Source organism: Nicrophorus vespilloides, unplaced genomic scaffold, assembly GCF_001412225.1.
Source record: "Nicrophorus vespilloides isolate i.1.1-1 unplaced genomic scaffold, Nicve_v1.0, whole genome shotgun sequence".
NCBI classification, from domain to species: domain Eukaryota; kingdom Metazoa; phylum Arthropoda; class Insecta; order Coleoptera; family Silphidae; genus Nicrophorus; species Nicrophorus vespilloides.
This window is the reverse complement of record NW_017100079.1, coordinates 418,007-444,682: the sequence shown is the minus strand read 5'-3', so window position 1 is coordinate 444,682 and position 26,676 is coordinate 418,007. Positions and strand designations below refer to the sequence as shown.

The following is a 26,676-nucleotide window of genomic DNA, read 5'->3' as shown; positions in this document are numbered from 1 at the left end:
ATTTCAGAAATTCGTATACTTATATTTATGTTATTGACAAATACATGTATAAGTAAGAAAGCTATAACATTTCTGTAATTATTATTTTTGTTTGTGTACGTAGAAATTATTTAATAATAAAAAATATATATATTCGTAATTATTATTACTTAATTTCATTCATTTTATTTAAAAACAATGTACAAATAATTAATAGCAATACTAAGAAAACAATAATGCTGCATATGAAAATGTGATCATACTTACACACAGTTCAAATATATAAGTTGTAACAAACAAAGAATTGAAGTGAATAGTTGGAGTTGTGAAAGTATGAACATTAATAACCAAATAAAGTTGAGGGCATTAACAAATTTCATTCTCTAACCCGTCAATAATTTAAAAATAAGATAACACATTAATTAATTTATACTAAAATATTACATTTCTGATTAAGATAAACTAATTAACATTGCTTTGAATTTCGGCTAAATATTAATGAAACTTTTATTAAAGCAGGGAAACAGCATTTGAAATTATTATGTAATTTTTGATAATATGGTTGCCTACTAATACATTAAAAAAATGAATTTGTTTCAAGAAACAACAATATTTTTGTCTTAATTTGTTATTTCGAAATTGGATAAAATTATAGTGTTTTTTTTTTAAATAAAAGAGATTTATATTGATTAATATTGATATAAATCTCGTTTGCCCTTATTTGTACCCCCTTTAGGGTTTATTGGCCACCACAAATTTTCGTTGGTTTTTGAGGATCGAATCAACTTTTTCGTATCGGATTTTCGTGATACAGGCGACTATAACAAAAAAATATAGGTTTGTTCTTAAGGTAGTTTGTATTAAGGATATAATTATAGCTATTTAATAATTAAATATTATGAACATAATAAATTGTGTATAATAATATATGGTGAAAACTTTGATAACTGTAGTTTACTATTAACGAAATGGCGTCGGTTGGCACGTGGTGCCATCTAGTACAAAAAGAGTCTTGAAATCGAACACAGCTTTGACACGATCGTGTGTACTATCTTGGCAGGTTCAGTGTTCGTGTAGTGGTAGTTGTTTGTTGATTAAAATATGGCTGCAGTGTACAAACGAAATCTGCTGATAGAACGCCAAAATAAAGGTCATAATATGGACAAAAGTTTGCGGAGCGCGTAGGAGCGTGGGCGGAAACAGTGGCCGTTTTGTCTTCGGATTTATTTCCATCTTATAATTTTGTTTGTAGCCTTATTTTCGTTTTCCGATCCAACCAACTAACTACTCTATACTATGTCCCGTCGTGTCCAATGGTCTTAGTGCTGGGGCTTTTAATCGCATTCGTGCAGTTTATTGACAGTGTTTTGTTTGCCTAATTTCCATTGACCACCTGGTTTTTGTTGCCCTTGGATGTGGCTCAATTTCCAATGAGAATGCTATGGATGCACCAAACACTACATCGTATTCTGTAAGTAAGTTTTATTCGAGAATTATAATATTCGTCGTTCCACTATGATCCAACTATCTTTTCCATTCCCAAAGTTCAGCACCTTTCTGCACAGTTTACCGATGCATTTCGATAATTGGGGAATACCCAAATTCCATTTACCCATATTTTCTGTTACTGATATCAATTTCCAATAACAAACTCTTATCATATAATTGCATGCACACTAAAAGTTTCTGCTTTTAGTTTTCCAATCAAATTATTGCACGTGCATTTTTCTTGCTTACATGTAAAAATAAACAACAATTATTAATGTAACTGTAAATTTAAAAAAAAATGCTCAATAAAAGCGCAGTTGCATTTAATTAAAATTATTAATACTTACCATAACTTATGTTTCTGATCATTTATTATTACATTTGTATTCATATATTTTATTGATTTTGCTTCAAAAGAAACGCTGTGCCTGACGTTTACAATGTATATATTTATTTCCCTTAATTCTTATTCCATTTCTATTAAAATGTCTAAATCAGTAGAATTTTTAATTTATTGTATCAAAGAAAAAAATATAAACAAAAATAATTAAATACATTTCTTATAAATATTTAAAAAAAAATATTTTTGTCTTTTGTGAAATCTCTAAACGATCATATTATTCCGTTATTTGTTTCATACTTATTTCAAAATTATAGCGTATTGTTGTATTTATAATTATCAGATATTTAATTATTTAAATTTTTAGGAAATCCTCTGGAAGCATTTATGAATGAAATTACTAATTTAGCCAACTTTTCAACTGTATACATACTTATAAAGTACTTATAAAATATATTTCTTACAAATAATATAAAAATATTAGTCAATGATTTTTAGTATTCTTAAATATGTTGATGTCATAGATATTCAAGATCGAGTTTAATGATTCAGACAATTCTTGAATCAAATGAATCAAAATCAGTGGATCATAATCAGCTAAAAACACTTTTATGAAATGTTGCAAGATAATAAGTCATTTGTAGAATTGTTGTTCGTCGTTCTGTAAAATTGACTCTATGAATGGACTTTACACCGCAGTAAATACCACTATCAGCATTATCAATAAATTAAGAGAGAAAGAAAGGAAAATTATTGTTTGCATTCCTATCTATTGATCACTGCATTGTAACTACTTAGACTTTTAATTACAATGCTAAGGGTAACTTAAAGATGAAAATGAAAGGATTTTTGGAAATAAACTCGAATTATTATGTTTCTTTCTTATTAATTAATGTAGTTCACTCAGCAAACTATTGTTTGTATGAATACAAACAGTTTGTTTCTAGATTATTGATACGGTAAACAAAATGAGTTGCTGTATAAAAGGTATATAGTTTGTTTTTGAGCGGTATCTATAAAATGATTACTCGGACTTAGGACGTACGATTGTTCTAGAAACAACAGTGCTGTGTAATCTACAAAGTTTTCACTAATAATTAGATTATACGTTGCTATTGTACATATTGTTATTAGGTAATGAACAACAATAGAGAAGTACATAAATTATGTTTCAATTTAAGTTTGCAATTGATAAGATAATTTCATATATAACGATTCAGCATTATTTATAGAACGAATTGGAATTTCCGATGTTTCCCAAAAGCATTTTGTTCTCATGCATCTGGAACTTATTACATGCAATTAAAATGTAATTTCAAATAGATATTTTTGCCAAGTAAACCACGCTGCTTCATCTAATGATACATAATCATCTACGTATCCTCAGATAATTAGCTTATTTTAATCAATGACAAAATATAAGTACACTCGCATATATTTTTTTTTTACTAAACTGTAGTCTTTTTATCAATTTGAAAGAAATGTTTGTGTTTGGTGCAAACATTGCGGTCAATAGACTACTATTTACTACTGTTTGTATTATATTACTATTATATTGGGTGAAGTAAAATGTTCTGAGCGTTTTGTCCCATACATCAAGAGCAGTCTTATACAATGCTTCCAAACGGGTTTCTTTCTAATCTTCAGTTCCTGGGCAATGGAATAAATGTTCGCATGTCGATCCGACTCGACGATTTCTATAATTTTATGAACATTTTTGACGATTGGCCTACCAGAACATGTCTCATTTTCGACGTCAATATTACCAGAACGGAAGCGTTGAAACCAAGCATTCGATACTATATTGGGTCCACAAACAACACATTTTTTTTGCCGCCTGTTCCGCTTTTCCTCTTGGTCGTAGTAGTACTGAAGAATGTATCGAATTTTCTCTTCGTTATGTCACCTTTAAGTATAGCATGACGAGATGCAACGTATACATCGTGAAACTCACTAAAGCCAACTAACGAAAAAGGCTCAGGAATTTTTACTTCACCTAATATTATTATATTACTTACTGTTAATATTATTTATAAAATATTTGTATCTTGTTATACAATATTTTATTTATTTTTTAAACATAAACTTGTCTGTATTACTTATTATATTAGCTATTAAAATCAAACTTATTTGCAGGTAATATAACTATTATTAAAGTATTTGTACATAAGTATTGGAGTTACAAGTTCGAAAAGAAAATAAGTTAAGAAAAAAGAAGAATTCACCAAAAAAGTAATTCATTATAACTTCGATACAAGCTATAAACCAATCTATAAATCAGAATCCCATAACAGTAATGGGGAAATTAAACTGTTTGCAAAGGAAACAATAAAGATTCAATTGCAAAGTAATAACAGCGCGATGTTGCAATGATTCTATATTTAGAGAGAAGTTAATTGTTACCACGTATATGAATTAATAAAAAAAATCATTTGGATCCCGTTGGAGCGCTAAATCATGTGTTCTGAGTTACATAAACATAGCTAGTAGAGAATAAAAGAAAGTTTGAAAAAAATGTGTCTGCGGAGTCTGATAATTGAAGCAATTTTATGACTCAATTTATTATGATTAAATGCAAATACTCGGAGGTAAATGTGACCATTACTTTTACGCGCATAAAACTGTATGCTCTTGCTCTCCTCTAAGCAGACCGTAATGGTTTAACATAAAATATCTATTAATAAATCATAATGTTCATTTCTAAATATCACCCTAAAAGTGGTGATACATGGAAATGGTGTGGCGCAAAGAGAAGTTGAATTATTGTTCGAATTGATTTATTCTATATAATATGTTCATTGTTGTGGACATTCACCAAGTGAAATTTCATCACGGTGTAATATTATATTTCCATAAATAAAAAAAGAAATATTTGTTCTGTGTGTAATATTTAAAATTAGATTTATCTAAGATGATGGTTTTTTTTTTTAATCAAAATTACATCGCGATAAGAGCAATTATCTTTAATTGCTGTGGACGATTTGCATATGTGCTAAGAATATATGGTTTTCTGCAGTGCGAGTAATATCCTTAAACAAATTACCGAGGTTTATCTGGTTGAGACCTTGCATGCCTTAGTATAATTCTACGAGTACGAGATGGTTCAATATTTTAAATCACGCAGTCTCGGGTAAATTCTGCAGTTTCGCTCGGTTTAAGATTAAGAAATTTCTTGAATGTATTATTTCATTATTGGATATCGTATTTCGGATAAAATAAAACTTATTTTTTTTTGTAAATAATAGGGAAAGTTGTGTTTGTGTAATTTCTTCATAAATTTGAATAAATATGAAAATATTGACATTTCTATTAGAAATAAATTTTGTTTCGATTTGTATTTTTTTTTTGTGCTACTTTTAAATATTTACTTGTTACTGTTTATAAAACTATAAACGTGTTCGGTGCGTGGGATTCTCAGATAAGTGAAGATAAATATGTTTGGAATGCTTAAATTATCTTATCTATCTGATGTAAGCTTAATGAAAATGTTTCGGATGCCTTTTTTATTGTCGTAGTTTTTTAGATATCGTTCTATAAATAAATGATGATGTGATTATTTTTTGCATTGTTGCAGGTGAGAGCAAGGAGTAGTCCACATGGAGGGACTGCAGCTGTAATTGACAATTAGATAGAGCCAGGTACGAAGAAGAGCTCGACGGATGCCTCCGTTGGTTGAGCATCATTATCATTCTTTTGAGTCCATGGAATCAAATCGAAATGGAGACATGGTCAGCTCGGTGCACAGTGAGCGTACACAGGGAATCCGGAACCCCGTCACTCCTTCCCTCTACAACGCCTTGTACGACTATGAGGCCCAGGGCGAGGATGAGCTGTCCCTTAAGAAGGGACAAATTGTTGAAGTGTTATCGGTGGACGCTAAGATTTCGGGCGACGAGGGTTGGTGGACGGGAAAGATCGGTGATAAGGTAGGGATATTTCCGTCGAACTTTGTGGCGGAGGATGACCCAATGGACCGTGTGAACTCGATAATAAGTGATATACATCCCATCGAAATTAATTTTAACGAACTCGAGCTGGAGGAAGTGATCGGCGTCGGCGGTTTCGGGAAAGTGTACAGAGGCTTGTGGAACAACCGGGAAGTGGCGGTCAAAGCGGCAAGGCAGGATCCGGATGCGGATATCTCATTGACCCTTAAGAATGTCGTCAACGAAGCGAAGCTCTTTGAACTCCTGGACCACGAAAACATCGTATCCCTCGTGGGCGTCTGTCTTCAAGAGCCCAATATGTGTCTTGTGCTTGAGTATTGTCGCGGTGGTTCTTTAAACAGGGTGCTTGCCGGGAGGAAGATCCGGCCTGACGTACTCGTCGATTGGGCCATACAAATCGCACGAGGCATGGATTATTTACACTGCGGGGCACCTATCTCTCTTATTCATAGAGACTTGAAAAGTTCAAATGGTGAGATACTCAAACAAATACGTATTTATTAATCTTATTTATAAAATTGTTAGCAAATAATAACTGTAGTTTTATTAAATGTACACATACAAACATGGTGAAAGTAAAACGATAGGTATATAATATTAATCAAATGGAATGAAAGAAATACTTGAGACATCGCTATATAAAGAAATGTTTACATTAATTTTAAAAAAGGAACTTCCTTTGAACAGACCAATTCATTAAATACTCTCCAACTTGAATAATGAAAGAAATGAGACTAATTTATTGCAAAAAGCGAGTTTATTCAAACCACTTAAATTAAACCCTCACTTCACATTACTTTGATCAAAACAAAGGTAAGTGAAGGCACTAAACATTATCAATTTCTTTGCAAACCGATTACATTGTTTTAAAAAATGCGATTTGGATTTCAGTTCTCGGTTCACACATATAATGGGGACTCATTAAATAAGTTACAAGAGATTTCGTTCCGAGTAATAAAGTTTTATGGAAGTTCCTCCTCGACCGTATCTTGGATTACCCAAGTTATAAGCATTTCTCTTATTGTCACTCGAAAATCGAACATCCCCTCGGATCCAAACCGCAAATCGATAAGAGCAGCTTTATTTTTAGCCGCGTCCAATTTATAATCGGGACACAGATAAGTTTTAGTATGTAAGCGTTCAGATGAGGGAGGGAAAGGGAAGAAAGAGGCAGCAGCGCTGAAGAATTCTTCAATTGGATTCAACAAAAGGTAGCTGCTATTTTTAGTCGGCGCTTTCCTCCGCGCACGCATACAATTAAATCTCGCAGCCTCCACTTTGCATGTGTTCTTACTATGAACAAATAAATTATTAATTAGCAACATTACAACAGCTAATAAATATTTGATGTGGATGTGTATTGCATTGATCCATTTCGACCTAGTTTTGCCAACCGTACACGTATACAAAATGTTTGCCCGAAAACGAAATTTACTGTTCCTTCTCTCACTGTATTCCTCTGCGAGCCATAAATACGAACCAATTTCATTACTTATTCTCCAATTTTATAGCAGAGACGAAAACGAGATGGCGATAGAAAAGAGCACGAAACTACGCTACGACATTCGTGTAGGAAAACCGAGTAGGCATTTACTTAATCACAATTCCAATTACACTTTTGTTTATTATTTTTTTTCGTATTCTCCTTCTCTTTTTGTCCCTCTCAGCCAATATGAATTTTAAATAATTCATGCGGGGGACGAAGCTAGTATATTTTTATTAAATGTCCCACACGGTGTGTGTGCATAGAGGAAATTGGAACGAAAATACACTTTTTTCGGGATAATTATTTAGGCTCGAGCCCCAAGCTACGATATTAAAATTAATTTGTCACCATGCTATTCACACTTTATTTGCTCCTCGCACGAGTAAATCCTCATTTCGCTTCACTCCTCTTTTTTTTTCGCAACTCCCTCTCTGTGCGTTTCCACATGATATACATCGCCAAGCTTTTGAGCCCGAAACATTCCTTTGAGGAAACTGACAAAAAAAAACAGCCATCCGTTCTATAATTATTTACGTAAAAATAGTTTTAGACGTTTTAAGGAATAATCTCAGGAATTCCAATCGTAAATCCGATTCATTTTACTTGCACCTATTTCTGGCCAGGCGTTTCAATTATTTTATTTGTGTCGCCTGTTCCCCTGACCAAATTTATAAGTTCACATAGCAAATACATAATTTATATTTAGTATACGGGCAGCTCTTGGAATTATTTATTACATCCGTATCTGTTTTGTATTCAATGATTATTGAGGCTAAATCATCGTGTCAAAAATTTCGGAAATCTATTGAACTTTCTTTTCCAAAATCACAATTATACATTGTTTAACACGTTTATTCAATATAAGTGGGGTAAATTCAATTTGATCGATAATCAATTAATATTTGAGTGGTACTTGGAATGTTCTTCATAAGCAATTACAATATAATACCTATAGCCTGTATTTTTTTTAAGTTTTAAGAGCATTGATCGTATTGTTGAGGATGAGTTTCAGTATAATAGAAGTAGATCATGTTCAAAGATATATTTTCTTTTCATTTAATATTCCTTGTACAATTTTTAAATGTGCATTAATACAGGAAAGTTATCACTCTTTAAATATAGATATAAACAAGAAACACTGCAAAATGAACATTATTTTGTTGAGTTTATTCCTTTTGGTAATGCTTCATTCTGTAGATATTGTGATGCAATTAATTGACAATTTGAATGTCTGTTTACAATTGTTAGGACCTACTACACTACCTCGTGGAACATCTGTTTCAACAATATAAATTTGTAAAACAAATCTCAATGTTATCGATAAGTTCTTTGGTCGATGCTTATCCACTTGGTATTAGTTAAAAAAAAAAATTTCGTGTTAGATAACTTTCTTAGACTTGTTTAAGCCGAATTAAGCGTACTATTTGACACGCTATGTAATAACTATAATAACGTAATTATTAAGGCGTACACATGTGGTTAAGTTAGATCGATTTGATTGCGGCTTATATAAGGTAACTAAATTTGATAAATAACAAAAGATCATTGATCTTTGATAGTTGATTGACCTGCCAATGTAGCATGCATGTCAATGTCAATATGCAGCTGCAATAATTGGTTGCGTTCATACTATATGCAGAATGTTATATCATAGTAAAGTTGCTTTAATGGGAAATAGTATCTCGTGCAGCATTATTTAACTGCTCGAAGAAAGTGGTTTAATTAGCCCGATGTCGCAAATACTGAACATAAGTATGCCGTTACAAGATACTAATCTTCTGAAAATTGCATTTAAACTTGGATGTATCCTGAATCTGCGACTGAAAGTTTAAATAGTTTTGGGCTATGATACTAACATAAGTTGTGTTTAATTACATTAAATTACATTTTATGGTAAATAAATACTATACACACAATACTTAACACACAAAGAAAAGGTGAACAGTTTTCTTTTTTTCATCTTTGGCCGTTGACCTTTCGGCATATGGTCAAAAAAATTCCGCCGGATTAAAGAACCAAAGTAAACATTTCGTTCTTATTTGTACTTGCTTTTAGCGTCTCGTTCGAATTCTGCCCAAATAATGATTTATAAATAAATATAGTGAATTGATTCGCTGCGGCATCCACAAATCGCGCGTCGTAAAACACAGTTTAAGCCTCGCACGGCACAAACATGCATCAAAATTATTGCTATTTAAGACCACGCCTGATCCCTAAACTAATTCCCATTCGTATTTTAATCACGATGTTATAGCCCGCACCGGCCTTCGGCTATTTGCTTTTCATTTATTTCAATTCAACGCAAACACGGAGAGTGATGATTTTTCGTTTCGGTTGCGTGGAAAATCTGTCTAATGTAAATAAGTAATTGTCTTGTATGATAACATTTTACCGTTTATATTATAAAGCAATTAACATGAATATTCAGCCATGCAAATCTGTGCAAAAACAAAATCCTATAATTTATTGCCAAAGTTCCAACTATATAAGTCGGTATTAAGATACATGCGAACCGAAGCCATAAAACATTTCAGCTTCAACTATCATCGGCAGGGAATTATTTCCTGCGGTCATTTATTTTTCGCAATTAAATAAAGCTATTGATTTTATTAAAATCCGATCATCGATTAACGAAGCAGTTAAAGACTCGCTGCTCACCTCTTTTGTCAGCGCTCGTGTTCACTCGCAAGGTCAATCAACTTTTCAGCTCATCCATGTTTCGTGACGTTGGATTACCTAAATTATAGATTACTATAGAATCAATGTATTCAATGCACCCTTTCTCATTTGTATCTATATTGTTACATTAGACTACTTTTTACTAACTTACAATAGAACATTTGAAAATTTTTGTGTTTTTATAAAAAAATATATCTTTATGAGAAACAAATGGATTCAATTTATGCATTCCTTTACGAACTCGTTGATAATAATGTAATGTATCTCATTTTGTAATAAATAAGTCTCAATGTATTGATTTAATGTGACATTAGTTCATATAACATAGAGACCGGAGGGAGGAAAGAGCGAGTCGATATTCTCCTGTTTGAGGGAAACGGAAACTATTTTGTGTATATTACTACATATAGATATGCCCGATATTTTTTTTGGAAAAAGTATTTTGAAACTGGTTACTTATCCACCTTTAGACTCTTATCAAGTAACCAATATATTAGGAAGTCTAAAACATGCATACAAATGATAAAATGTGCACACATCGATGATTTAAGGCCATCCCTTGCACCAAAAAAAAAACGACAGATGTTTGTTTGAATGGAATGTTGCTGATAGTCTGATCCCGGTAGGTGATGACCATTATTTTCTGATCCTTCTGCTGCATTAACATACCAACAGCTGTTATTACTATTTTGAATAATTACGTTATTTTTGAAAGAACACTATAATTTTATTATGTATCCTTCTGACGCACTGAAATAGTAAAATTCAATTGTGTAAACAGTGCAGATATTGATTGTATAATCAATTTTTTTTTGTTATGGAACTCATCCTGCTCTCCTATTTTGTGAGCACTTGAAATGTTCATTAAAATGAGTAGCGTTTGAAAACAAGTTCAATCAATTAGCACATAAATCAGATGTAAACGGAGCTGAAAATAATTGAAAAATTCAATAGAACCGATTGTGTGTTCGACGGGGGAGAGAATGAGCAAACAGAACTCTGGATTTTTATTGGAAAGGCCTCTCTCACTGACTGTCTCTTGGGTACGTTGAAATATTAAATAGGAAAACATCGAATTCAAATATATTCAAATTGTTTTATCGCATAACGCAACCCGAAAATGGATGGATCAAAAATAAACTTTACCAGCAATCGCTTTACAATACATGCATTTACATCGTAGGAAATTCGCATTGCAAATTCAATTTATTTTAAATAAGAAATTGCATTGGGTGTAATGAACGGAAATTGATTACATTATAGACATTAAGGTAACCTGTTTTCATATTTTGTAATAATACTTTTGAGGCTATTACGCAAATTGACGTTGTTCTTTGCATTTGAGTTATTTGAAGGAAGGATCTAAACTAAGTATAAGCTCTCATTGATATTCTATAAAATCTCATTATATATCGCTTATCGATCACTTACTGCACCAGAAATGAATAAGAAAAAAAAATCAACAGATATTATCAAACAAAATTGCATTACGCTTTAGGTATGTTAGTTTTTTAGTTTATTTTGGTAAAGAGAAAATTGATTTACGACAGCGTTTTACTGAGATTGATTATATTTAATGGATTTGCGTTTATTTTTGTAAATAAGCGAAACATCGTGAATTATTATACAGTTATTCTTGCGAAATGATTGATCTTGGAGATTGGTATTTGCCTCAATTAGTCTTGAGCTATTGATATTTAAGAGGTAAGAAATAATATGCATATGCGTTGTAGTTGACATAATTTAGAACATTTTTTGTGGTTGAGATTTCTTCAATGAATTATTCATCAACACGATTTTACACTATAATGATGTGACTTCAGAGAGAGACGCAGTTTGCATACCGCCACTTGAACTCGAAATGAAGTGCATTACCAAGAATTGTTGTTTTCCCCGTTAGATAGCAAACGTTGGATAGGTCCAAAAGAACCGGATAATAATATTCTTATAGCAACATGCGTTTGCGGTGAGAAGCCTGGAATGGTCAGAGCTCGTAATCTCTCTCCTTTGCATTGCACCGAGAGCGTTATGAAAGGTCAGTTTTTGCGTTCAAAACATGCCAATTAATTACTCAATGCTGTTCTCGCCCATTTGGCAAAAGTAATTTCTATTGATATTATCGTTTATATGGTCAGGCGAATCTGATAAAATATATTGTTGTATAACTGCGGTCCCAAATATAGCGAAACTGGAGCATGGGAATAAAATTCGATGGAGGAATAACGCCGAGCCGGCTTCCGATGGATTATATAACATTCACGATGCATTTGGAAGTTTATGTATTAGATGAAAGAGTTCGACGGGTGGAGGAAATGGGGTTTGATCGATGGGCCGAGCATCCATCATTTTTAAATGAGTTCCCATTAATCTCTTCTTTCCGCAGTTTGTTGCACTTAAAAAAAATGGGCGCAGAAAACTGTACGATCGTCTGACGTGACTTATTCCGGCCATAAATAATAGTAAACCCATGTATATATCTAAAATGGAGGTTTTCACCGCGGAAAAATATTTTCCACTATAGATCATACAGTTATTTAAAAAAAAATGCACCTTAACAAATATTTATATTCGTGACAATACAATCATAGTTTCGCTACTACAATTTTTGCCTCTATAAATAAACGGTTATTATCGTATTTAATACCAACATCCAGAAGTGGTTTTAACGATATACCATTCCTATCAGTATTATTACTATTTATCGTGCCATGATGATTTCCATAAAAACTAAGTTTACTATAAATTTAATATAATTCTACAATTTGCGCGTGTTCGACGTCCACGTCCATGACTTCTATTAATGATATACATGCGCTCACAACTGTTACTCTTTTTTTGCATCAAATGCTATTTAGAAATAGCGACCTGTTGACATATTATCCGTTCTCTTCAGAAAAGGTTAATCAATTACGGTGTAATATAATATTTAATGTTTATTTCCATATACGGTCTCTGTCTCACTGCTTATTCGCAGAGTTATTACTGAGGATCCCATAATTACCATCCTCTAAATCGAATTGTAACCTAATTTACCAACAGTATTTATAAGCTCGACAAAATTAATTTCCAAAATCGATACCGTTACAGAATTGGGATTCTACAAATTGCGAAATGCGCTAGATTTGCATTCCAGGAATGATTTGCAAGCGAATGTATTCGCACACTGCTCAGCATATTTTGATTTTTTTTTCCAATTTCTATGATTATTACACATCGATCCCCAAATATTTAGCATTACTTTCAATTTGGCCTAAAATTAAAACTGCAAATGGCACAGTTTCATAATAATAATAAAGGGTCGACCTTTTGCGAAGAAATCTAAATGTCAGAAACGATGAACGAATTCTCATGCTATTATTGATCAACACTGGCTTTCCCGGTAATTAGTTGTTTATGTTTTTTAATGTTTGTAAAGCTTTTATGAAGACCGCACGTATATCTAAATGTAGAAACTTTAATTAACAACATAATTATAACGCACTTATTTATAGATTATTTCCCATGACAAATTTATTTGCTCCGAACAATTGACGCTCACATGGTCTATTAATGATTATAGTAACTTTTGCATCCGACTTGTAATTAACCGTGGACTTTCTACTTTATTATTAGTTTCTACATTTCCGAGTACAAATAAAGTATTCAAGCTGAAACAAATACTTATATATTGGGGACGAAACCAAATATCGTGCACATAAAGTTAGCTCGTAAATCTGTAAAGTGATCTGAAAATGTTTATCGTATTTCACAACATGTTTTTACATTCATGCAGCCAGGATATGGTAATATGGCAGAAATTTGTATTGCTTTATCATTTGGACAAGTTATACATTCACATTTGAATTATTATGGATCTCTCTGCGAATGAATCAGGCCACTAAAGATATCTCAAAATGTGGTTACAAGCTAATGCTATGCTATTACTTGCTTATTTATTATATCTGATTATTATGCTAAATGTTTTTTGAAAAATTTAATAAATTAGTAATAAGCCACAAGTTAATATAAACTACGAAATAAATGCGATTTTTTTTATCATTATCCGTAAAAATAATGTGGTTGTGTGTGTCTGGGTATATTAAAGAAAATATGGTAATATAGTAGGAATGTATATTGCCTTATCGTATGGTTAAGTTCACGTTTAAATTATTATGTTTAATGTAGATTTCTTTCGAAGGAATAAATACATTAGAAATATTTCAAAATGTGGTTTATCTCGCGATAAAGAAAACTTTAGAAATAATGTGTTTTATTTTGCTATACTAAGGAAAACTATACTATATAATCCCTGGAGAAAAGATTACAGCGAATGCACTTTGTAGTTTAAGATTGCAGGTAGCCAGTACACTTTTTGGCTTTTAACTTCTCTGCTTTCAAAGATCTCCCATTTCAGCTGATTTAAGGCCAGACACTGAAAAGAACCCTATTATGTCCGTTCAACACGCACAGTTGTTAAATTTCATGCCACATGCTCATTTTATTTTTCATCTGCTCCGTCCCTTTTTATCCCCTTTACTTTTCTGTCAACCACAATGTATTATTCAGTAACGAATGTTTGATGCAATATATTATTTGAAATTGCATTTATAGAATGTTATTTTTAAGTTTTGAGCTTCTTCAGTTTTTCTTTAAAATTGTAATGATCACCTGAATTGTAATTACAATATTATCTGTCTTCAATAGTTTCATTTTCAGTTACGAACTGCTTCTGATTGGGAAATATTACAGTAATTGATTGATGCTAAATATGCAATTGCAAAATATTATTTTTAGGTTTGAGTTTCCGTTCACGCCTTTTGAAATTCTAATGATCAGCTGGATTGTAATTTGAATAATTGCAGGGTCAGTCGGGTTTCTCGCACAGCAATTAATTCGGAGCGTCCATAAATTTCAGGAAACGCTCTGGCCCGAAATATAAAATGAACACAATTAATGATAAAGAGTACGCATTTGTAATTAGCAGACGACGTAACCGTCTAGTCTGGAGTTGTCGTCGTCGTCGTTGTAGTGTTCATGTGTTTCTGCTGTACATGTGTACAGTACATGGATGCATGTGTGTACGCTCTTTCTGGCAATAAATCGAGCGTCAGATATGTATTATAGAACGTGTTGCGAACTTAACGTATCCGAGAACAAAAGGCAATTTTAGGGAAGCTCTAATATATCTCTTCCCTAAAACCTCCGCAGATGTGTGTTAGCTAACAGGAACATTGGTTTCTCCTACAATAAATCACGTTGAATCACACCTGCTTGCTACACCTCCAAACCAAAGGCTATATATACTAGTTTACATCGAACGGTAGCTAATGTGTGCAGATTTCAATCAATACCCGTTGAAACATTTATTATATGCACTAAGTCCATAACGTTTCAATACAACGTACTTTTTATTGATATATTATACTGTTTTTATTAATAAATTTTTATTTTTAAATTGCAATCAATTTTTTGACTTTATTATATTTTGTTTTATTATTCAAATCAGTTGGATTTATTACGTTTTAACCCTAACACGATGTAATACTTTGATTTTATTTCAAGGCAGTCTAGACAAAGTGAATCGCTTTGGCTATTGGCACGTATAGCACATAGATGTAAGATGGAAAACGGATAAATAACAAACGAAGCGGATGAACGTACAAATAAGGAAGAGCGAAACAACGCTCGAACCATTGTACAGGAATTATGCGATAAAAAGGAGAGAGAGAAAAAAAAACTGGAATAGTTAAGAAACAACTTTTAATTGCAAGAAAACAAACTTGTTTCTAAAATGCATTTATTTTAGTGCATAAACTTTCCAACATCAAAGTGTGTGTTTTTTTTTTAATTCGTCCTCTTTCTCTTCAATGCTACATAATGAATCAAAAACTTGACTGGAACGAGTGATGGTATGTCAGAGCAATGCGGCGTGTAGAAACTTTTGCTAATTAAAGCGTTTTGTATTAAATTTCACTTTCAGGTCGACGGCGGCGGTGGGCATATTATCTAATCGCTGCGGCGAAAATTTCGTTGAATTCGATGTTTGTAAAGTGTTCCTGAGATTTGTTTAGCTGTGGATTCAAAACCGGATTCGATGTTATTGTGTATAATATATAAGCTGACTGACGTTTGTAGCTGTGTTGTGTTGTACGGTGCTCTCCGGTGCACGGGCTCTGTTACGCAATCCATTATTTATTATTTAATCGACGTGAATGTGGATCTATTAAGCGACACAAATAGGGAAAGGATACAATGTTGTCGAGCCATTCTCCTAATCGCGAAAACGGATAGTAAACAAAGCCACAACTTATCAGCGCTCTTCAGGCCGACTCGTGTAAACATAACGCGCTTTTAAATTTAATTAAAGACAGGGCAATTTATTCCCGTTACGCAAACACGAAACCCCGCATCGAATCGAACTCATACTTACGATGAGCATCATCATCTCCCTTACCTTATCATTCCGCGAAAAATGTTACAATCTATTTGCTCAGGTGTGTGGTTTAGATATCGCCGTGCCTCGTTTACGTTTGATCGGGTTAAGGTCTAATTGCGGCAACAGCACGATGAACCGATGAAAGCGAGTAATTAAAGCGGAGCTTAACTTTATAGTTTCGGCAGTAAAATCAGCTCGTAATTGAATTGCGATTTTAATGATCCGGTCATAAATTTTCTCTGTATTCGGTATTAATTCCGACAGTCCTTAAGAAAGAAAGGATACGTTTACATTTAAACACGTATATTCACTTTGTTGTTTGCTTTACTTCTATCCACCTTCTGTCTCAATTCCCAATTGTAATGAAACCACATGCTTATTTTTTTCAATTAGATCAGAGTTGGCAAAGGGCATTGGTCACGCATCCGCTCCACAAGTTAGTTGAATAGTTTTGAAAGAAAATCAGATATTTAGTTTACGAACTAATTTTCAAATTATATTCTAATTCATTATACAACACTAATAATAATATTATGATTCTAATAATGCTTTGAAAATTTATCACGCGTCGAAAGACATATTATTCCCAGTTAATAAAGATGTTTTCCATTATTTTATAGAATGTTGTTTTGAAACATGTAATTCATTTCAATAACATTTTTATAGTGTTTACTTTTATTTATAATTGACCAACTCTCATTATGCCGTTTACACTTTATTTACTTTAACATGTAATTTTAATAGTATAATCATTGTTTTGACTTCAGTCGATTTACTTTAAATTTATATTCATAATGCAAAACACAATTTAAAATAATTTCTAATGAAAACTTGATATTTATCTTGTATAATAGAAATAAATAATGCTCGTCAAAAATCAAATTACATCATTTTTTTTGAAAACAATAACGTTTTGAGTTTGATGGACATAATTTCACTTGCCGCTTTCTAAAGGTGTATATACAATTTTTATATTTTATAAAGGTGTGTCTCAATATAGAATTGAATGTCCTAAAAGGAATGTTGCTGTTGGTATAATTATTTTTAAATTGTTGGATGCTCACGATGTAAATGGTTAGACTTAATTTCTATGACTTTTTCTTAATAATGTTTTAAAATTTATAATTTTCTCTTCAGTTTTAGTGCATTTATATCACGTTTCGAAATTGAATACTCGCAAAGATAAATTGTGAATGTTGAATTTTTGCTTACGTTATTTGTGAAATCTGAATTCCAAATCTTTCACACGCAAGTTCTCGCTTACCAAATTACCACGCAACTATTGCACGATTAAATATGTTTGTATATATATACTTATATAATATGGATATTCCATTCAAAAGCGTACGAAAAGTGTATTGAAATGTTTAATATTTAAGGTTTCGCTTTGGGATAAAATAAATTTAGGTTAAATAATAAAGTTTTCTAAAGTCTTTTCAAATCGAAACGACTTTTAAAAGCTATAAAAAGTGTCAAAAGTTTCAAATGATGTCAAGACAAATTATTAGAACATAAGGTCAAGAACAATTGAATAACAATATTGTTTTATTTGTTATTGTTTTGTATGATTTTTTTTTATATATATTTGTCTAAGATGTGTTTGTAAATAAATTTTCGCAACTGAAAAGAATATTTATTTGACGAGTGGACGTAACACATGAATCGCAATTAGACTTCTTGTGGTGGCTCATTAAAAATAGAAACACGTAGAGTTTAAGGAATAAAAAAAGAGGAGTCGTGACGAAAGTGAGGGGAGGCCAAAGGGGGAAGAAGTGGCTGGCGACAATGCAGATGGATAAGAACCGGTTGTCGCAACTCTGCGAAAGAGAGACGGATTATATCCGGACAGGAATTATCTTCTTCATGCTTCTTGACGTTCCGCGGCTTTCTTGGATTGTTTATATATTCCGTGCGCACTTTGGCGACTTTTGCATTACACATCTTAGAAAGAAGACACAACACAGACTTGGCTCCTTATAATTGGCTTTATATGAACATATAGGAATTTTTATAGCTTCCGGTCGAAATCTTTCCGCTCGCTCAAATTTAGTCACTACTAAATATACATTATTTGTTTATCAAACTTATAAATATTCTAGCGTTGTCATTTTGCTAAAAAATCTGAGATCTTCGTCCATATAATATTTCTGCAAACAAACTACATCGCATCGCCAACTCTCCTCCATTCATCCACGCACGTTATGCAATTCTCGCCGCAATGTATGAACACGATTTCAAAGTCGCGTTTGTAATTTATTTATATTGAAAGTGTCAAAATGAAAGGTCACATTTTTTTTTATTCGACTATAGCATTTTGTTGTTGTTGTTGTTAATGTTGTTTCTGCAGCGATAATAAATGTCCAACGATCAAAAATGCCTTCCGAGAACGCAGGTGTACGTGACAACATCCATTTGATAGTAAATACAATTTACATTCCCGATCTTAGCCAATGTTAACAGTTGTTTTCAACAATTTTGCCCAGTCGGTTTATTTTTGTTGTTGAAACCTCAGGAAAGTGTTTTTATCTGATTGTGGGCCGCCGCTTATGATGTTTTTACGTAATATTATTAGAAACACACCCAAATTTGATTACGGCTTTGACGGCCGCTTATGGGAATTAAGTGAATGCACCAATCTTAACAACAATAAACACTTGTAATTATTATCATTGGCCAACGATGTGGCAAAACAGAGAGGATTTATTATTCTTGTGGGAAAACTTAATTGGTCTATTGTCTCGCAAGCATTTCAAAACAAATTTTAATGCAGTCTCGGATTATAATGTAGTCATGAACCATTATATTTTCAGACTTACTTTGATGAATTACCAACATTTGATTGATCAAACAAAAAGTAACTGAGCAATAATAATTTCCTTATGTGATGTGTGAGAAATGAGATTGTAGGAATCATTATCAGGTTTGCAGTTAATGTAATTATGTGGACTATGTAGGTCGATGGGCAAATTGAATGATGCATATATAGAGCGCTAAAATATAGTGATATTCTAAGAAGGTTTGAACTTTATAGTGAAGAGAACGGCGCAGTTGAAATTTAATTGTCTGCAGCGAATTGTGTTTTACGCTCGTGCGAGTGTTTGGAAGATGCAAGATGGCTTTAAAATTGAATGAGAAATTGCCGTGTGTTTTGTGTGTGCGTTCTCTCGTCCTGAGAACGATCGGAGTAATGGCGTGCAAGGGCTGTGATATGAAAGATGATGTCGAGAGCTGAACGTTCTCATAAGCAAGAAAAGAAGAATTGAAGAAGTTCTGAGAGGTTCGCGTTGCGGAGGGTTATTATGTGTGCGCTTTTTACACTTACGTTGTAAAAGTGCATGAATTATAAACAAGACCCTCGGCTCTCTGAAATGGAATAGGAGAGCTATAAATATGGACTTTGTGCGTTCGACACTTGTTATTATTTGAAATGCTCACGAAAACGTATATGTTGTGTGTGTGTATGTATTTATATGTTTTGCAGCACTAAAAGTCAACCCATTTTAACAGCTTAATTTATCTGTTTCAGTACTGCTTAGTGATACCATCGAGAACGACGGTCTTCAGTTCAAGACTTTAAAGATCACTGATTTCGGTTTGGCCAGGGAGGTTTACAAGACGACTAGGATGTCTCAGGCCGGAACGTACGCCTGGATGGCGCCCGAGGTCATACGAAATTCGACTTTTTCCAAAGCCAGCGATGTTTGGAGCTATGGCGTCCTTCTTTGGGAATTACTGACTGGGGAGACGCCCTACAAAGGGATAGACACATTGGCCGTGGCTTACGGGGTCGCGGCTAATAAACTCACCCTTCCTATACCGAGCACGTGCCCTCAACCATGGAGAGAACTCATGGAAGGTGAGTGCGAGGGAGAGGGCACCACCCTGTCTGATTTTGGTGCTGCGGTTTGGCTTTTCCATCCGTCGACGGTCTTTCATTATTTTCATTTCACATCCCGTATTGTTCGGTGTTCTTTTAGACACGGCGTCCGCATGTTTTGAATACCTAATCACAGGTCTTTGCCGCGATGAAATTCATTGTTTGCTTACATCGTCTCCTAAATAGCTAAAATTGTCGTCTTCGTACGACAAAAGGAGAAAGAACGTTCCTTTCAATGAATGCCATTTTATAAATATTTATTGGAAGGTGCGTTCAGTAGCATATCAAATATGAATGCGTCTTTTTATATAAACCGTTTGCTATTTCCATGTCTTTTCCATCTTACATACACACTTATATAAATACATAAATCACCATTTTTTTCCTATAAATATTGATAGCCCACATGGACAACTGTACACTTTTTTTTAAAAGTCCGTTCGTTCAACGCAACGCGATTTCTCCAATTCGTTTTGATAATTCCAGAATTGATTTGTGTATATTTATTTAGTATTATCAGTCATGTAGCATCGCGACTTCCTGCTCACTGTTAAATACAAACGACGAATATAATTAAATGACATCTGTCCAAACAAATGCCCATTGTTTTCGTGCCATAATAAATCTCCCTTGTGATAAAGGAATCCATTAATTTTGCAAAATAATTATGTTTCATATTATATCTTCAATTACTATTTACTACACTATATGCTACTACACGATTACACATTTGTATTTGTTTTTTTCTGGTAGCATGTTGGGAATCGGATCCACACCGAAGGCCTTATTTTGTAGATATTTTGGGTAAACTGGACAGTATCGTGCATTCATCTTTTACCCAAACGCCACACGAGAGCTTTCACACAATGCAGGACAACTGGAGGCAGGAAATCGAGGAAGTTCTCCTAGAATTGAGGCGGAAGGAAAAGGTAAAATTGTTACAAGACACACTCGCGTTACAAACGAAATGCAGAGCTTTTTTTAAGACAAAAAAAAAACGTTTTAATTTGATTTCCTTCTTTTCTTTCTTTTGCTGCCGCACAATTAAAATAAAAGGCTTGTAAATCATTTGAAGAGGTAAATCGATTTATTTGTATTTTTATTCGATACTTTTTTTTTTGTTGTCGTAGCCTTCTTTTTTTAATATTCTCTTTTTATTTCATCAAGGAATTGAGAAACCGGGAGGAGGATTTGAATAGGGCGCAGTTGCAACAAAGAATGCACGAGGAACAGCTGAGGCAAAGGGAGCAGGAGCTGCAAGCAAGGGAAATAGATTTGCTGGAGCGAGAGTTGCATTTTATGATTAAATTGCAGACCCCGACTCCAATCAAACGGAAAGGTATTTTTCATTTCAATTAAGAGCATCGGATCAATTTCCCTTGTGTGTATTTTTTTTTTAGGAAAATTTAAACGGTCCAGATTAAAGCTTCTGAAGAAGGAGCCTGGTTCAAATATAAGTTTTCCATCGGACTTCAGACATACGATTACCGTTCAGCACACAACCGATCACAAGCCTTTGAGCAGCGTGATATCACCTAATAGCCCTCCTGGATCACCAGCGATCACAAGACTTAGAGCCATTGCCCGTGAGTAACAATACCATCACTTTACTTAACAACATTTTTTTTTCTTTTAAATCGACAGAAATTGGCATGGTTTTGTGTGTGAAAAGAATGCATGGTTTGGTTTTATTTATTTTTTTTTGTTTATTCTTTACATTTAGTGCGTGTATAAGTTTTCTAGAAAATTTTGTCATATATATATATTATTTTTAATTTCTTAGAAACACGAATTTAAAAATTACATTCTCTTAATTTGCGAAACATTTTAGTTCGTCAAGGCAAATTTTGACGCGATTGCTGTACTTCAGTATATTATTCTTCATTCGCAAATATAATACGCAATATATAAACAACACATTGATTATGGAATTTATACTTTTCAATTTATTCACTCATTTTGTTTTCAATTATCTTCTTCTTATTAATCACTCAGTTTACTATTAAAGTCTCCATTGATGGGTAACAGCAGTAAAATAATTTTATTTCCTATAATTTTGTTAATGGTCTCTTGCGGTTTAATGTGAAATTATTTGAAAACTCTAACGCCAGGGTTGCAAGCATTTTCAAGAAAGTAGGACAAAAGTTGAAAGCTTTTATAAAAGTTATTACCGGTATTTGGAGGAAATAAGCGTATATTCCGATAATGGTTTTATGTTTAAAGAGATATATTTCACGTATAGGTTAGAATTATTTAAATAAATCTTATTATGTTAACGAAAATTTAAAGTTTATGTATAATGTATTCTTGAAGGTGAAACAGCTTTAAATATTATAATATTATATAATTTCCGTTCCATTTTATTTAATATATTTGTACGTTCTAATCAAGAGTGAATAATGAATTGGTATATTTCGTAATTCATTAAATTTATTTACTGGAGTTTAATCAAATAAGTATATATTATTTAATTTGGTCATGGTTTTATTGAGTATATTAATGAGTATAATATGAAGATTGATGAAGTAAATTGAGTAATATGCGTTCCATAATCAATGAAATATTTAGGAGAGCCTAAAGGTTCTAAAGGAATTTAAGTGGTGAGAATCGTTGTATAAATGGATTAGGTTTAGAAGAGTGGAGAAAGGTCGAAAGTAAAAAGGAAAATAAAAATGTACAAAAAGAGACTTAAGTGTATGGGGACAGTTTTGAAACGTTCTCTTGCAGTGCCAGCGGATGGAGTAAAGGGAAAGACTTGGGGTCCGAGTACATGCCATCAACGCGAAAGAAGTCAGATACCATCGCTAAGGCCGGCGCCGAGGCCGGGCGGAGCGTGGTCAAAGAGTGCGCCCAACTTAGACAAGTCGAGGAACGCTCTTAGTCGCCTTCAGCCTGATATAGGTAACACAACAACCCCCCAACCAAACCCCCCCGAAAGTAAACACAGCTCTGGTGGTGATAATAACAACATGCATACTTCAACACTCCAATTATTCTTAAACAAAGTAACCTCTCTAACCTTTTCCGAATTCAAATACCGAAACAACACCTCTTCTTTGCGTAATAATAGTTTCCCCAATAATAATAATGCTTCATCTGTGTTGGGCGAGAACCGACGGAGTCGGTCCATCGGCAACATCACCGAATCTCACTATGATACTGTGTTTAGTACGAACAGTTTCGTTATAGCGCGCGGTATTTCCAATAACAACAATTCCATTAGTTTCACCCAAGATTTCGACGACGATACCGAGCATTTAATAAAACCGTGATTTTATTTTATTTTTTTTATCTACTCAATCATCATCGTTATTCAGTATATTTATACTTTCTTTCTCTTTTCTATTTTCAAACGAAAATTTAAAGGAATTCTTACTGAAGAAAGCCTTCCCAACATTGCCTGTAAGTCTTTATATAGCTCAAACATACCAACAATACATTTTTTTAAATTATTATTTTTATATACATATATATTAAGCACAGTAGCATGACACGATATATTTTTAAGTATAATTATTTTAATTTCAGCTTTTTGTAGTTTTTATTATACATATATATATACATATAATTATAATTTGATATTATTTTGTAATTTTTATGTAGTCTTAGTCATTATTTTGCTATATATTCAAAGCTGCTTGAACACACGATTTTGATTGTATAATTTTTAATTATTATAATATCACCGCTGTATTTATTTTGTCTCTGTTGTTTATTCTTTTTTTTAATTAATTTTATGTTGTACTTTTTTTTAGAAGTGTTCAAATCGCATAATTATTATTATTTTTTTTGAAATTCCTATCCCAGGTGATGGTTTTTTTTATTAATGTATGTACTATTTACAAAAAAAAAATAAACATTGCTATAATGTTTCTTTTTATTTACAATTTTTATTTATTTCTATCACTCGCATGTCCTGGGCTATATTTTAATTACATGAACCTAAACCGCACGTTTTTTTTTTATTTAATTTACTTTTATTATTTATACATATCTATTTTTAATAATCGAATTCCAAAGATCCCGACTAAAAGAATTAAATATTTAATCGATACAAGAAATTTGCTTTAGTTGTGTTTTTTTCTTGTGTAGCTTTTGGATGTGTTTTCGTTTTTCTTCTGTTATTATTGCTATTATTACATTTTAAAAGCGAAAGAAAAAAGCTAGAACGTTGTTGGTTTGGCTTAACAGATTTCACGTCACCCGAAGATTGGGGTCCCGAGTATCCGATTCCCGGTTCAATACGACACAATGTGCCTATGCCTACGCTTTACAGTGCAGATGGTAAGATTATCCAAGAGTAAGAGTCAGAATGTTCGCATGTTTTACTGTTTTTAGGGCTGAAACTGAAACCAAAATTGGGGATCGTCGAATTGGTCCTTTACAATATTGCAGCTATGCTGGCTGGAGTCGCTTCTGGCTACGACGTACGGTTATCTAATATATCACCATTGCATCCTAAGCTGCAACCAAACAGGTTATTATCATACATTTATACTTAACTGTAAATGAATAATCATGTAGTGTAATTATGACAATTCAAAATTTAATATTTGCTATTGTAAGTTAATAATTAGACTTAAATTTTAGATCGGAAGGTAATGAGGTGCAACCTTGGAAATCCGCGGAAACTCAAGACTACGAATATTCGTCGTCGAGCGGTTATAGCCACAATACATATCACGGTCCTACGAGACATCATCGGCCAATGCTGACTGGTTCTCAGCTGATCGCGTTACATCACGAAGAGCAGAAACCGCTCAGGTTCACCGATTCCCCTCAGCATCATCCGAACATTACGCCAAATCCATCGCCTCGCCGAAAGTCTAGCTCAACGAGCAACGACGGTTCCGAACTGTATATATCTCCTCCGTACGAACGAGCAGCTACGATTTACATACCTGGTGATTACCACGGCTGCCAGACGGACAGCAATCATTGTTCAACTTGTTGCCAACGCTCAGACACCTACAGGACTGAAACTAATTTAGGATATAGTTACCATCCCCAAGACCCCGCGTACGGTGGATACAGTTCGGAGTACAGCGGTACAACCACCACGATGTACGGTTACGTAACCGACTACGCTTACGATAACCCCAGCAGCATGAGCAGCGGTTCGAGGACACCACAGAGATTACCAATAAACACGCATAGAAGAACGCCTTCCAATGTGTCTAACGCCAGTTCGACTACCACCAGCGGTTCAAATATTAATCCTAGCTTTAAACTGGAGGATGACTATTCGTTCATTCGTCGACAGGAATTCGATTACGCGCCGTTCACACGACAGAACTCGCACGAATTGGAACGACCGACGACCCTCGAATCTTCCGGATTTTTCAAGCTTAGATCTAGTCTGAAGAGGAACAACTACCAAACGACTCAAGGCCATTCAGGTGGAAATACTCCCACAAACCCCACGCCTCCCGATAGCTTGACCAGCGACGATAGCTCTTACGTTTCCGCTAAGGATAGCAACAATTCAGTAAGCCGCGTTAGGTTTTCGCCTATTTTGATGGACATAAATATGCCTGGACAGAATCAAGATGCGACGATACCAATCACAGCTACGAGACGAACCAGACCCAGGCCTACCCTAGCCGACATGGAAAGAGAATTCATGTCGTAATAATATGTTCGACGCTTCTAATTTAATTTATTATGTGCAAGTATAGAGTGAAATGAAAAAAAAATATGAAAAAAGGAAGGAAGAAACAAATTGGAAAATTATTATATATGTACATAAGAGTTACCTTTTTATATATTATATATTATGGAGAAAAGTAAAGATGAAGCACGTTTTTAATTGGAATTTAAACAGTGCTTTAGTGCTCAATACTCACGGTTCAGTGACGTAACAAACTGAACTTAGCGGTGGTTCTACATCACGCAATCCATGGTGCCTGTTCTTCATGCAGTTATTATTTTTAAGTGATATTTAATATATTGTATAACTTCATAGTCATTCATGTGCAATTTAATTTTTAAACCTACGAAATTACGAAAGAAGTATAAAATTTGAAAAAAAAACGCTGCCTTAAATCATTATAAATAATAATATACTGTCAAAAACAAGAGGATTGAAAAGAAAATTGAATAATAATCGTAAATGCATTTGATAATCGTGATAGAATTTTTTCTCAATTATTCAACATTCCCGTAACGATGCTTTTGCACATAATCAGACCAACTTTTTGTTTGTTTTACAGTTCTATTTATTTCAATTGAATGTGTTTTCTTATACTTAATTTGAATAACTCAAGTAATGTTCTTATTATAAATAGATTACTTAATTATTGGGAGTATTAATTAATAATTTTCGTGGCCATTGTAATATGCAAGAGAAATATAACAACAATAAAAAAATACGAAAGAAAAAAAAAATAGGAGAAAAACTAATGCAGTATTTCATACAATATATTTATTATGTATATATTATAAATATAAAATAGGAAAAAATAA

At 33.2% G+C, this 26,676-nt stretch overlaps 1 protein-coding gene across 5 annotated transcripts; it reads left to right on the top strand.

The window, feature by feature from the left end:
- Window positions 1–1,035: 1,035 nt before the first annotated feature.
- Window positions 1,036–26,202, top strand: LOC108566829 (mitogen-activated protein kinase kinase kinase 11-like). 5 transcript variants are annotated; one of them, XM_017926896.1, is made up of 12 exons: window positions 1,036–1,450; window positions 5,382–6,226; window positions 19,861–20,190; window positions 20,965–21,140; window positions 21,268–21,288; window positions 21,379–21,550; window positions 21,612–21,797; window positions 22,939–23,112; window positions 23,578–23,613; window positions 24,403–24,495; window positions 24,550–24,688; window positions 24,802–26,202. In XM_017926896.1, the coding sequence occupies exons 2-12, from the start codon at window positions 5,467–5,469 to the stop codon at window positions 25,841–25,843; spliced, it is 3,129 nt and encodes a 1,042-aa protein (XP_017782385.1). In that variant the 5' UTR covers window positions 1,036–1,450; window positions 5,382–5,466; the 3' UTR covers window positions 25,844–26,202. The 5 variants fall into 5 exon arrangements, with proteins under 5 accessions (XP_017782385.1, XP_017782386.1, XP_017782387.1 ...); XM_017926897.1 differs by having other exon boundaries at window positions 1,036–1,454; XM_017926898.1 differs by lacking the exon at window positions 21,268–21,288.
- Window positions 26,203–26,676: the final 474 nt, after the last annotated feature.

Excerpts from the sequence above, each read along its gene's own strand:
- LOC108566829 (XM_017926896.1), top strand. The coding sequence starts at position 5,467 with ATGCCTCCGTTGGTTGAGCATCATTATCATTCTTTTGAGTCCATGGAA. Across the intron at positions 21,141-21,267 it reads AATTGAGGCGGAAGGAAAAG|GCTTGTAAATCATTTGAAGA; the intron begins GTAAAATTGTTA and ends TTAAAATAAAAG. Across the intron at positions 21,551-21,611 it reads GACTCCAATCAAACGGAAAG|GAAAATTTAAACGGTCCAGA; the intron begins GTATTTTTCATT and ends TTTTTTTTTTAG.